This window comes from Gallinula chloropus, assembly GCF_964237585.1.
Source record: "Gallinula chloropus genome assembly, chromosome: 2".
In the NCBI taxonomy this organism is placed as follows: Eukaryota; Metazoa; Chordata; class Aves; order Gruiformes; family Rallidae; genus Gallinula; species Gallinula chloropus.
In genome coordinates, this window is record NC_140086.1 from 97,883,558 (window position 1) to 97,897,533 (window position 13,976).

A 13,976-nucleotide genomic window follows, 5' to 3' on the forward strand; every position below is an offset into this window, starting at 1 on the left:
CGAAACAGCGATGCTGTTGGATGCTAATTCCAAGTGTGAGGCTTAGTAGATGTATTTGAGGCTGGGAACGTATGTGCTGTATGCTTAGTAACGCCAGCACCTTTATCTGTGGCGCTTTTTTGAGTAGGTATAGGGTGCAGGCAATCTTTTTTAATAAAGGAGTTGTGAAATGCAAAGGCTTGGTCGACCATACCACCTGCTGTCAGCAGGCAGATGGGATGGGTTGCCTGGTGCAGGGCATGCTTATTCCTGTGATGCTGTGACACACAGGGAAAGATCAGTAATTGTGACAGCATCGGTCTGAATTATCCCTGTCTTTGTAATGGACTCAGTTCCTGCCTACACCAGCTGAAGGAGGAGTGTAGCTGTTAGACAGCATTCCCACCTTCGCTCATCTGGAGGAGGAAACATTTCTGTTAGCTGCTTGGCCAGGAGCAGGGCATCTGTCTTCCACTTAGGTTTGGCTTTTCTTTGCTCTTTGTGTTCACTTGAGCCAGGAAATCCCGCAGATGACACTCAGGGATGCCTTCATTCCATAGCTGGTGTGCTGCTCACCAGCTGGGCTGGGTTTGGGTGGGAGTGTTCACACAGCAGAGCCCTAAGCCGATTAGTGTCCTTGTTGTCTCTGCACTTGTGCGTGTCTGGTGTCTGGCAGCATGTGGCTGCTCTGGGGAGCTCTGGAATTCCTTTGCAATCAGTCATGTCTGCTGTGGGGACAGCTTTTTGTTTGTGCTGCAGGGCAGGGAGAGAAGATAGGAGAGGAGCTTAAGGTCTCTCCTTGCTACCCGTGGGCACCTCCATTGGAGGCAGACCAGGGCTCTGGCTCTAAGCCATTGGGAGCTCACCAAATCTGGGTTTAAAGCACCTCCAAATCAGATATGAGCAACAACAGTTCAGGTTAGCTGTTCAGTGTGATAGGCAAGTTGTGTTGCATCCTTGCATTTCAGATGCTGTTTTTTCCTGTTAGTTCTGCCTGAAGATCCAAAATAACTTGTTTAGAAGGTTGGTTTTACCCAATAGTTACAGTTAGAAGAACATAACTCTGGAAGTAAAACAATATTAAAGTTTTGTTTTAGCTTCTGATTTTCCTCTTCTGCCTTTACATGTTTTTTTCTTTAGTTAGTCTTCTTAGGCTCTTTTCTGTCTTCAATATGTACTTGACTGTTTTTGTTACTTTCACATTTTCAAATTTCTTTCACCTTTTTTATTGAATTTATCCTCCTCTCAGTCTTCAACACTGCTTTTGCTTCTTCTTTGTACTTCTTCCTTTTGTTTTTCTTTGGGGAAATTCCCTCCTTTGCTTTCCCTTCATATGGCTTTGCCTTCCTTGGTTACACCACTCCCATGTGCTCTTTCCCGTGTGCCTTAGAGAGAGGAAGCTCTGTATTCATTAAGAAGCGAATAATGGTGGAAGGAAATGTGTGCAGGAGTACATGAAATAGTGCTTAATCCTTTTCCCTGAAGATGCCGGAGAAGATCAAACAGGTTGGTGTGAGACAGCTGGGAAGTGTAGAGCGGCGCCTTGTTGTGAGGGGGAAAAAGCGTCTTTCAGGAAATGGTGGATAACCTCTAAGTATAATGATGTGACTGGGAAAGGGGAAGAATGGGTAACAGAACAAGCTGAAAACAACAGGAGCTGTTGCTGCCAAGGCAGGCGTTTCCTGCGCCTTTGAGGATTTTCTTTAAACTCGTGCCTTGGAGCTGCTTAAGAGATCCGCGCCGGACTTGGAAGTTGACAGCTAAGAAATGCTGCTCTCTGTCCGGCTGGGTGGTGTGTTTCAGTGATGCTCTGTGTGGCTTGAGCAGGGTGAGTGGGGATGGGGAGGGCTCCTCAGTGGATGCCCTCTTCCTTCTTTCAAGCAGGCATTATTTCCCAGCAGCTACTGAGGGGTGCCCAGCTTGTGGAGCTGGCAAGCTGGAGCATAGGAGGTCCCAAGGAAAAGCTTTTTCACCGTGAGGGTGGCAGAGCACTGGCACAGGCTGCCCACAGAGGTTGTGGAGTCTCCTTCTCTGGAGACATTCAAAACCCACCTGGACACGTGTTCCTGTGTGACCTAATCTAGGTGATCCTGCTCTGGCAGGTGGGGGGTTGGACTAGATGGTCTACTGAGGTCCCTTCCAACGCCTAACGTTCTGTGATTCTGTGACTTAGGTGAAGCTGGCTATTGTTGAATAGGCAGGTCTGTTAATATCTGATAGATACTTGTGACACTGATAGACAGTTGTTAAAGTTAACTAAAGGTGACAAAGCCAGGCCACTTTTCTCTCACTTATCCTGATGCGTAACTAGCAAAACACTGGTCCAATTTGAATTTCCTCTCAATATTTTTACTGTGCCTCTGCAGGTCTAGGCCACAGTGGTCTGACAACAGCCTGAGGTTCACAGCACTTTTAATGTTACTGTGATCTTACAGCTAAGAAATTTCATTACCTGTTCTCTTCATATATTTGCATTTCAAGATCAGTCATCCTCTTTCCCACTCCTGAAGCACATACTTCTATAATTGAAGGTATATGTACATGCTATTAATATTATGGTACACATTTTATATCCTTTTTTAATGAGTGCAAATTAATACCTTGAAAATATTTTCATTCTGCACCCTGGGTTACCAAGCTGACACGTTTAAAAGCCCCCCGTCCCCTTTGTTTTCATTGACAATAGGAGTTAATATCCTGATTAACTCATTCCAGCCTCATCCTCCCTGCGAATAATGCCAAGCAGTAATCTGTTGACTTATATGTAAAAATTAGTTGAATTTAAAAGTCAGCTGTGAAAACTAGAGAGCTTTGTTTCAGTTTAAATTGTTTGTAGGTTGATTTTGTTTACACTTGCTGTGAGTGATTCTGCTCTGTAAGATTCCTCACTGGACATAGTACTACTGTTGTATTGTAATCCACATTAATCACCTATTAATTAGTGAAAAACTACTCTGAAGCAGGACCTAAAACACTAATTAACCTTTTCAGGGTTTTTAAAAGTAGGTAAAATTCCATTTAGCCAATGTGGCTGTAAAAAAACCCTATCTTTATGGCAGAAGAGATTTATAGAACTAGAATGGTTAGGCTCTCACATAGAGACTAGATCTGTTTGTCATTAGGCTGGGTTTCAAAGTCTGCATCTTCCTGTGAGCCGTCAAGAACGGAGTGCTTTCCATTTGATATCTGGGATAGAGCACTCATCACTGTGGAAGTAGAGCTGCGATTAACTCAGTTTTCAAAAGTATTTTTGTATCAAACGTTAAAAAAAACCCAACAAAAACCCAAACACCACCACCTCCTACCCCCCCTTTTAAGTTTGGGACACCTGTTTTGTGTAGTTAGTTTGTTATCCAAGCTGTAAAGTCAGAGGCAGAAGCTTAATCAGATAAAATGTTTTAGAACAATTCTATGTTTTGCCCCATTCTGAGCTTTGAAGGGTGATCATGAATGAGATTGAAAATCAGTGCTTTTTCTGTTACCCATGATGTTGATGTGGAGTTAATGCTGGTTAGACAGTTTAAAACAGTGTTGCTTAGTCTTTTTCTTATTGAAGATGACAAAATATTTGTTTCCTTGGAGGGGGAAAAAAGTTCTACAGCATGTGAAAAAGTATGATTCAGTGTTTCTCAAGTTATGCTTTATTAATAGAAACAATGCTGTAAACAGATGCTTTAGTGATTACTTAAAATGAAACAAAATGCTCCTTGTATGGAGTAGGGGAAAAAGGATTTAAGGTCACAAATACTGTAACTGAAGTGGGTTTTTTTTTTCCTTTTTTTCCTTCTTTTTTTACTGATTAAACAATTAAGTGTGCCTGCCAGTACAAATCTCTGTAGTTGAACATGCATGTGCAGCTTGCTTTCTGGAAGCTTTAAACTCTCCTAAAACTTGTCTGTGATCTCCTAGTAGAGTTTTTGTTTTTAATCCTCTGGTGTCTGGAGGGAAGAGTACAGGGATGCTATTGTTGTTGAGTGCCACGCAGATTCTGCAAGCCTCATACTAACTTGAACTTTAGTGTAGTTCACTAGGAACGTGGGAAAAGATGTGGCCATATATCACGTGAAAATAAGCTGCCATATTTGATTGCCAGGTCATCAAGTTCTTGAGCTGGAGCATGAAATTGGGGTGGGTGTTAGGGTTTAGTGGACCCACATGGGAGGTGGTTGCAGAGCTGGGCATTCTTTCCTGAATTGAGAAGGTCTTTGAAGGTAAGAGAGGCCAGGTCTTATGCTCCCTAATGAGTTATCTTCTACATGCAAGTGTCCTAAGTTGGTTTTGGTTTTGTTTGTGGTGGCTTTTTTTTCCTCCCCTGGTGTATGTATATGGTGACCTTCCAAACCTTTGTAAGAAGGTAGAAGAAACACTTTTGGTTATCAAGATTTTCTAGGCTACCATGGCTTTCATTTTTTCCCTGTTTCCCCAAGAAAACAGGGATTATAAAGCTTTGTTGTTATCTCCCTTAGTTTTCAGTCAAATTTTGACAAATTTTAAACAGGTTTGTGAGAAGTTCTGTACTCTAAAGGATACATTTTTTCCACAAGTTCCATGAAAAGGTTTGCCTGTTTGATTAAAGCTCCCAGGATGCCTCAGGGAGCATAAGCTAAATTCCTGTTTGAGATTCACATGGCTGTTTGTTGTGAGGATACGTGTTCAAAGGAGAAAATCCTCCCTGAATCTGCGCTCTGAGAGATTCCTTGCTGGGCAGACAGGTGGTTTTGGGGATTGGTTTGGTTTGGGTTGGGTTTTTTAAACTTCAGAATGATAGTTTGGCCCCAGTTCTAAGTGGATGACTTTTAAATACTGGGTAGCTGCGTGCTATGTTGTTAAGATTGGTTGTTTTAAGAATACTGTAAATTATTCCTCTGTATTTCCAGTCATAAATTCAAACGCAGTTTTAATATGACAGTGCAACTGAGCACTTTAAAAATGGATAAACTGTGGTTTTTTTCCCAAATAAACCACAGCATTGGGAAATACAAACAGGAATGTTCTGTTTTTAGCTTAAATTTTATGCCTACCATAAAATCACTTGAGCAAGTAAAATAGTGGCTTGCTTACAATTCCTTTATGAAGCATTAGATCGGAAAACAACTGATTGCATTGTGAGACAAAGGTATTGCTGCTGTTGTCATGAAAATGCAGAAGTGAATTCTAATAGCACAAGTACCATGTTGCTAAACAGAAAGATGGAATGGAATTTTTGTCAAACGCAAGTGCAAAAGTCATGGTTTTTTCTCAGTGCTGGCCAGCGATAGGACAAGGGGCAATGGGTGCAAACTGGAGCACAGGCAGCTCCATGTGAATATAAAGGGGAACTTTTTCACTGTGAGGGTGACAGAGCCCTGGCACAGGCTGCCCAGAGAGGTTGTGGAGTCTCCTTCTCTGGAGACATTCAAACCTGCCGGGATGCATTCCTGTGTGACCTACTCTAGGTGATTCTGCTCTGGCAGGAGGGTTGGACTAGATGATCTTTTGAGGTCCCTTCCAACCCTTAATGTTCTGTGATTTGTTGTGATGTGCCTTTTTACTAATAACCGTTACTGTATCAGATCAGTCCTCCTCACTTCTTCATTAGATCACATTTTTGATTGAGACCTTATGTCTCTTGGAAAACCTGATAAAGATGGTATGCCAGCAGTTAGCTATTTATTTCTGGGCTGTTGTTGCTCAGAAATAAATTCAGTGTATGGATGCACGTTGTTCAGAAATTTACTAATGACTCCTCAGAGCAGGTAGTGGAAGGGGACTTTACCTGATGGATGCGTTGGTTTTGTAAATAACGGTTGGTACTGTAAGTTAGGAAACTTGCTTGAACACGTTTTTTAAGCAACCTGAACTGGTGATCTACTTTGTTGTGGGTGTAGCTCAGGTAGTACTTCATAGCTTCATGTTTTCCCTTTTTGCCCTCTCCTCTCTTAGGGTATGGTGTTTGGTTTTTAGGTGTCCGCCATTAGCTTTCCCTCGCTGTCTCTTACCTGCGTCTTCTACGCTTTGTGCAATAAATGGTACGTGTCTTGTGTTTATAACTTGGGCGGTTTTTACACTGCCCATTGCAATAATATACGCTCATTTTCTTCTATCCTCATTGTATCTTGTTTCTGAATACTAGAGAAACCTGTCATGTGTACTCTTTAAATCTAGGACTTCACGTGGTATGACTGATGTACAGTGGTAGGCAGGTGGTGCTAGTATTTGTATTTTACACTCTGAACATTACTGAGAAATGAGAAGATTTAAATAATAATACTGAGGATTATTTGAATACTACTGAGAATGAGTGGCTTTGGGGAAGGAGCTGCGAGGCAGTTTGCTGACTTGCAGCCTCCTTGTGCACATCAATATGTAAATCACAGAAGCACTAGGTTGGAAAAGACGTTTGAGATCAAGTCCAACCATGCCTTTTCTCTACTAAACCATATCCCTGAGCACCTCTACCTGTCTTTTAAGTATATCCAGGGTTGGTGGCACGACCACCTTCCTGGGCAGCCTGTTCCAGTGTCCAATAACCCTTTCAGTGAAGAACTTTTTCCTCATGTCTAATCTGAACCTGCCCTGGCACAGTTGGAGCTCATTCCTCCTTGTCCTACCACCTGTCGCTTAGATGGTAGTTGAAATGTTGGTAGTCAGCTTCATGAACATGTTACCAGGATACACTTCCCAGCACAGAGAGTCAGGTAACTGTGTGACTGAAATGCGTTGGTTATCCATGTAGTAAGCTCAAAAATATTTAGTTCATAACCAACTAATTTAGGTTTGAATGAAAATTTTTTGAAAAATGTTTTAATTCTGCCATACAACTTGAATGTTGCTATGTTGGTGTTTGCTTGAGAATCTGAAAAATGAAACTGCTTAGATCATTTTAATTGAATAAACCAGAAAATGCAAGTGTGAAAAGATAATTGGGTGAAATAATTTGTTCTTTTTAACGTGATTTATTTTACCTATCAGTGTCTCTCTTTAAATGCTCCAGCTGGTGGAAATAAATTATTACATCTCATTCTCATTTTCAGTCTTTGAAGTCTAAACGCTACTTGTGAAGAAGAGCAAATCAAAACAAGTATGATGGGACTCGTGCTTTGTATTGACTGCTTTTTTGTGCTTCATTCGAAGGTCATTCTGTGAGACTGCTGGGTCAGAAAAAGAATAATGGAAAACGCTTGGGGGGAGCACGACTGGATTTGCCAAAGATTAGGAAGAATCCACTGATAGAAATCATTTCCATCAATACAGGGTAAGAATCTTCCAGACTTCTAAAATATTCATTACTGCCAAGGAATTCAATTCATTCCGTTCTGCAGGCCTGGTGTATTGCTCCTGAGTTACACAGAAGGGGGCAGGATGACCAGTTTTAAATAGTAAAAGATTTTAAATGGAAAATAAACCCCTGATTATTTGGGTGCAAGGCTTCAGCTGCTCCAGGGCTGCATACAGTCATGCAGTCCTGTTCATACATTCATCTAACTCTTTCTCAAGAAAAAAAGTCCTAAGAAAAATGGAGAAGAAAAAAATGTTCAGTTGTTTTTTTTTACCTATGCTCTTTTGATTTCTAGGAAGGCAGTTCTGGAATATCATCAGTAGCTCATTAAGTTCTGTAAATGTCAGTAAGATCTGTAAACAACTGATTGTCAGCCCAGATGTATTAACGGTTAAGTTACATAGTTATTTGCTTCTTACCTCTGTTTGTAAAGAGTTATCATGCTTATATTTCAGCCTTTTCTTTGTTTGAATATGCTATTCTCTGCCTCTAGCAACGCTAGGTGCCCAGTTCCCATTTTCTCTGTTCAGCATTTCTACTTCAGGAAATTGTATTTTGATAGAGGTCCTTAAATATTCTGTGATTCTATGATTGTGAAGTCCAACCATCAATTTTAATCTTCCCTGGATTCTTCCATTTTCTCAGCTCCACTTGATCATCTCACAGTTGGTCAGTTTCCTATAGAAACCCACCACCCACCAAAGCAAACAAACAAAAAAAAAACAGTCTGCAAGTCGTCTTTTAATTTTCCATCTTCTCCAACTTCTGTAGTAATTTCCCTGATGGCAAAATGTAAAATGCATTGCTCTCAGCATCCCAAGTAGGTGTGAACTTACTGCCTAGAGAGAGGAGGGGGGGAAAGAAAAAAAAAAAGTGGCAGATCTTAGCTCTGTGTTTTGAGTTTAGTCCAGCGCTTTCATAAACATTTCATAAGAGTTTTGCTACTGTTCACTTTCTCTCTTGCTTTCTTGTCCCTAAGCAGTCTTGCTTAGCGTGCATTTTAGGTCAGAATACCAGTTCAAGACTTAGTGTGGTTACTACTTCTCCTGACTTATGGTAAACATATGGTTGACATTTTGTCACATTGCTCAGTTGTTAAGCCTTTTTAAACTGCACTTACGATGCACTGACTGTTTGTGAGGTCTGGATATAAGCTCAGTTACTCTTAAGCGATCTAAATCTTTTCCCCCCGTATTGTCTTTTGGGTTGACATGTTGTTTGTGCCCATGTGATCTAAATCCTTTGCATCATTACAAATAAACAACCCATTCCTTTCTGTTGGGTTGTGTGTAAGCTTCAGAGGGTGTAAATGTGTCTTTTCCATGAGCACGCGTTGCGGTCTAATGTTATACTATCTTTCTAGTTGTAAATGTGTCAAGGATGTAAACTAATTCACCCATGGTCTTGTTTATGTGTCTTCTGTTTTGGTAGTAGCACATTGAAGATGGTAAAATGTATTGCTGTTTCTTATACCAGGTTACTGTTAGCCTAATTATGGGGGTTAATAGAAGGGGGGCACTGTAGGGTACGTACACATGGCGTTAGCTGGCTGATGAGAGTATCAGTTCTTTGAAAAATATTTGTTATGGATTTTGAACATATGTAATTCCATACTGGGCTTTAAAATAATTATTTCCCAAGTTAATCAAACTGCAGACAATTAACACCTCTCCAAGATGTTACCTTTGGAAAACCATTTATTTAGAACCTGATAGTTTACAAACACTCATTACTTTGCTTAGTAGTTACTGCCGTTCTCAGGTCAATGGAATGTATAGCTTAAGTTAATCTAAAAAGTACTGGGAACTACAAAATCCATTTGTTTCATGGAGAATAACACCAAATATGACTTGATAAGACCAGAGTGTTCTGAAAACCTGAAACAAGTCAGTTGTATAAGACATCTAAATTAGCTAATGCGTAATTAGCTAATTAGTTAATTCTGTGGTTTATGGCATGACCAAGGAATCCCGTCTGTCTTGAAATGCAGGTTATTGTGTTTTCCTGTTCTTCTCTTCCCCTTCCCCCTCCCCAACCTCCCCATCTGTGTATTGCTGGTGACTTTTTTTGGTTACTACTCTGGGTTTGGCAATTAGAGCATTTCTTTAGAAAAGCAGCAGTGCTTGGCGGTTTCTGAAAGTATGAAAATGTAGCAGTCAAGAACAAAGCATAGTGTGAGTGAGTTACTGTGACTTGAATGCACTAATTTTATCAGCTTTGCCTTAGTAGTCTGGCTATGGTAATTTTTAGTACCAACACTACATTTGATCTGAGCTGTTTTCTCTGTGTAAAGACTGGAGGAAACTTCGAAGATTAGTTTTTGGTACAGTGCTCTTTATTGAGAGATGAATTTGGATCAGAATAGTAGGTCTTAAAATAGTAAAGTCTTCATTAAAAGTAGCACTTTCCTCTTTGGAAATGTGTTTGTCTGATGCTGTTTAGTGATAGCGTCCAGAAGCAACATGAGCCCTGTGAAGGGCTGCTCTGCAAAGGAGGACACGAAGGGACCCAAGGGTGCTACTGGCACAAACAGTGTGCACACTAATGGGACACCCAGTGCCACAGGGCCTGAGCTCTGTGGTCAAAGCTGGAGGCTGGCATTAGGAGCCATCAGCGGTCCCAGATATGGCAGATGTCCAGCTAGGGCCTGGATCTATACATGGGCTCCAGCTAGGATCAGAAGAAAATGAAAATAAGCTGGAGACAAGTCTGGGGAGAAGGGGATATATATATATATATATATATGTACACATATATATACATATATATATATATATACATATATATATATATGTAATATATATATGTGTGGGGGTGGGTGGGTGGGCACGGTATTTAATCTCAAGGCAGGACCTGGGGAGAGGGGCCTGAGCTTAGCTGTGGCACCTGGTCCAGAGAGGGATGGTGGAGACAGCAAGTGTAGCTGGTCAGGTCAGTTAGGTCCTGGTGCTCTCCACAGGGCTGAAGTGGATGATAAGTTACACATGGGGCCTTAGTGAACTCTTGGCCTCTTCTGTAGTTCTGTGGGGCAAGAAAAGGCTTATTGGAGCATGTGTGTACTTCAGCCCCAAATTGCTGGAGTTTTTAATGGCTCATGCTAACTTCTTTCCCTCTCCAGCAGTACCAGTACCTTTCCATAGGTGGACACCTGCCAGCTGGGACTATTCTGAGAATTCATTAGGGCTAGTTTATTTTTGGGAGTCTGCAGACTTGCTGAGTATTAAGATACCTCACCTCCTAGTACAACTGTGTCTGAGAATGTGGGTGCAGTTGAAACACAACACTGCAAAATAAGATTTGTTTCTGAAGTCAGTGTCAAATTCTGTTCAGTAATTTTGTCTTGGGGCTTCCTGTTACTTACACTTTCTCCTCTCAAACATGGAGGGGAAAATATTTCCTGTCCTAGAGGGTTCTGTCCTTTTATAACTGTGAACTTCTCCTTACTTTCCGTGGGCAAAGGCATGCCTGCATACACATGTCCCTCTGTTTTCCCTGGACTGCTGTTGTGCATGAGCCTCCTCAGCAGCTCTGTGCCTGAATCAAGTCTGTCCTGTCAAGGAACAAGCAGATTGTGTCTGCACTGCAGTACACAGTCTGCAATAATAACAAATATTTAAATCAAAGAGAAAACCTGTTAGGTATGGAATATCTGCAGAGATAAGCGCTGCTTCTATCCATCGTGAGCCAGCTCAGAGTTTTCTCACAGTGGCATGTTTGTCCCTAAAAAGATGTTGCTCTGTACCTAGGGGGACCTGGGTCTCATTCAGTATTTGACTGGTGTTTTTTGTTTCCCTTTTTTGGAAGTAATTGATGGGTTTAGTTTTTTTTTTTTTCTACTGTTAATTTTGGTTTCTCTAGTGTTTGCTGTTGTCTCATTTAGAAATCCAAACTATCTGTTTAATTTACCGTGGTAGGTAGTGGTTTCTGTCAACAGACTTTGACTCTAGAGAAACCTTCCATCACAGGAGCAACTTGTTTCAAGTTTCCAAGTATATTCACAGTGACTTCAGTGAGTGCCAGAATAGGTGCACATGAGACTTATCAGCCTCCTCTGACACACAGAGGTACAGGAGCCAACCTTATTTTTTCTATATGTCAAGTCCGTAAGGAATCCTTACCATCCCAGTATCCTGTACAAGCTGTAGATTGAACTCTAATTTGTCAATAAGGAATAAGTGACCCTTTGTTTCTGTATCATTTGCTTTCTCTGTTATCACTTAGAAAACAGTTTTTCAGTATTTTTCAAATAAATCGTATTTTTTCTGTAGAATAAGCAGTTAATAAAACTCAGTGATTCCATTAGAGCTTTAATCCTTGTCTTAGTGTCTAGAAAGTTCTCCAGTAATATTAGTGGATCTGCACCCAGAAACAGTGATTTGCTCTTGTCCTCCAAAATATTCTTCTGCTTTGAATGAAGAACACTCAGTTCAATCTCTTTCACTCTTCTTTATGTCCTAAGTATGTATTGTACAGGTTATCTTAGTGGAACAATGAAAGTAATAGTAGTAGAATAGCGTGTTAAATGCTGTTTGGGGAAAAGGCATAAAAGCCTTCACTGATGTCCTATCTCCATCTGTTAGCTTGAAGTAAATGTTTTCAAACCTGTTGTGCATCACAGCTTCACTTTGGTGTAGGGAAAAGTCTTTTCTCCTTGTGATCCGACTTGCCTTAGTGTCAGTCTTGTAGCCTGTGTAGCCACTTAACTCTCCTTAATGGGATCAGGACTTGGTCTTCCACTTTTAATTAAGTAATTCTGTACCCTGAACTCTCTGCTTTGTAGCTTGGACTACTATTGATGTCTCTTGTCTCACTGGCGTGGCCTGAGCTCCCTTGTATTGAAGTTGTTGCCACACTCATTCATTGCAAATACAATTTCATTTTCGCTTTGTCTGGTTGCCTTGGGAAGCACGAGAGGAGCGTAGTATGAGCTGAATCACAGCCCACATGAGAACTGACTCTTGTGTGGGTCTGCCATAGGTTCTCTGAAGTTTCAGCCTCTCCTTCTGGAGCAGGCAAGTCATGGCACTGCTGATGGGGCTGGCTAGGCAAGAAATCTCCAGACACGTTATGCAGGGGATTGAAAGCCAGAAGGAACACAGCAGTGTGGGTGCACGCGTTGGACTGTCTTGAGAGCTAAAAGAAGGGACAACCTGTGTTAAATCTGTGGCGTGAACATATCCAAAGGGCCAAGTCACCGCCCAATTTTTCCTGTTCTCCCTCATCTGAGGACACTGCATGAATCCTGCATAATCTCATACTTGTGTTACTTTTATAGATCTCCTTATTAAGGTACTCAAAGCAGGAAGCTGCTTAAGATTCAGCCCAGCAAACTGAACATCTGCATTTGAGTGTAGTTCTGAGGGAGTACAGAACCACTATCGTACAGAGATGTGTAATTCAGTGAAACCACTGGCCACTTTTTAATCTGCACATCTGTCTATATTTTCCTTTGGGAGAAGGGCTCTAAAAAGCATTATTAAAATGACAATTAAATTAAAATTACTCATCTAACCAAGACCAATAGTTTATTCCTGTAGTGCTACAGTGTCTGACAGAAGATCAGCATGTTACTTGATCTCAAGAAGATTTCCAGATCAACTTTTGAGCCTTAAATACTAATGAAAGCCTAACAGTACTCTCAGTGTTGAAGAAATGTAAGCTTTCTTCTTGCAGGACAGTCCTTGCTAGCAAACTTGATGTTGAGAGTGAACATAGATAGTGGTGCTTAGGATTCTCTTTAGAAGTCCTTGATGCTTCTCCCTAATTTTAACCCTGGTAAGAGGTCTGGAAAGTCTTTGGTGATATGCATGGATTCATTTTGCTGTAGGTAGCCCTCACTGAATCGGCATATATTCCTGGCTGCTTTCAGTATTAAAAACAGATCATGCTCTGTCTCTTTGATTGCTGCAGTTGGTTGTGATGTCTCATGAACAAGAAATACCAATGGCTTTCCCATAGGGCAGTACATATGAAGGCATCACCATCTGAGAAATGAAGGTTTTCTAAACAGAAAGACTAGCAGGAGAAGCACGTGGCTCTATTTGCCTCCCCTGATGCAGGGATAATTATTGTCTGGGAATCGTTTGATGCCAGTGTGCTGGCACATGTGTAGAGTCCAGTTAACATGCTATTTATGTCTTTGTCACCGTCAGATAGAATCATAGAATGTGTTAGGTTGGAAGGGACCTTTAGAGGTCAACTAGTCCAACCCCCCTGCAGTAAGCAGGGGCATCTTCACTAGATCAGGTCGCTCAGAGCCCCATCAAGCCTGACCTTGAATATCTCCAGGGATGGGGCCTCCAGTTCCTCTCTGGACAACCAGTTCCAGTGATCTACCACCCTCATAGTGAAGATTTTTTTCCTAATATCCAACCTAAATCTCCCCTGCTCTGGTTTAAAACCATTACCCTATTGCTACATGCCCTTGTGAACAGTTCTTCCCCAGCTTTCCTATAGGCACCTTTCAGGTATTGGAAGCCCACCATAACATCTACCCGATACCTTTCTCTTCTCCAACCTGAACAAGCCCAACTCTCTCAGCCTGTCTTGATAGGAGAGGGCTCCAACCCTTTCATCATTTTTGTGGCACTTCTGTGAATGGTCTCCAACAGGTCCGTGTCCTCCTTGTGTTGAGGGCTCCAGAGCTGGACACAGTACTCCAGGTGGGGTCTCACCAGGGCAGAGCAGAGGGGCAGAATCACCTCTCTCAATCTGCTGGCCACATTTCTTTGATGCAGCT

The 13,976-nt window shown here is 41.5% G+C and overlaps 1 protein-coding gene across 1 annotated transcript in view; it reads left to right on the plus strand.

Annotated features, from left to right (window-relative positions):
• CDKAL1 (CDKAL1 threonylcarbamoyladenosine tRNA methylthiotransferase) overlaps nucleotides 1-13,976 on the plus strand; it is a 414,385-nt gene that overhangs the window by 147,169 nt on the left and 253,240 nt on the right. The window contains exon 8 of the mRNA XM_084280398.1: nucleotides 7,093-7,213. Coding sequence (XP_084136524.1) covers nucleotides 7,093-7,213 — 121 coding nt within the window. The remainder of the gene's footprint in view (nucleotides 1-7,092; nucleotides 7,214-13,976) is intronic.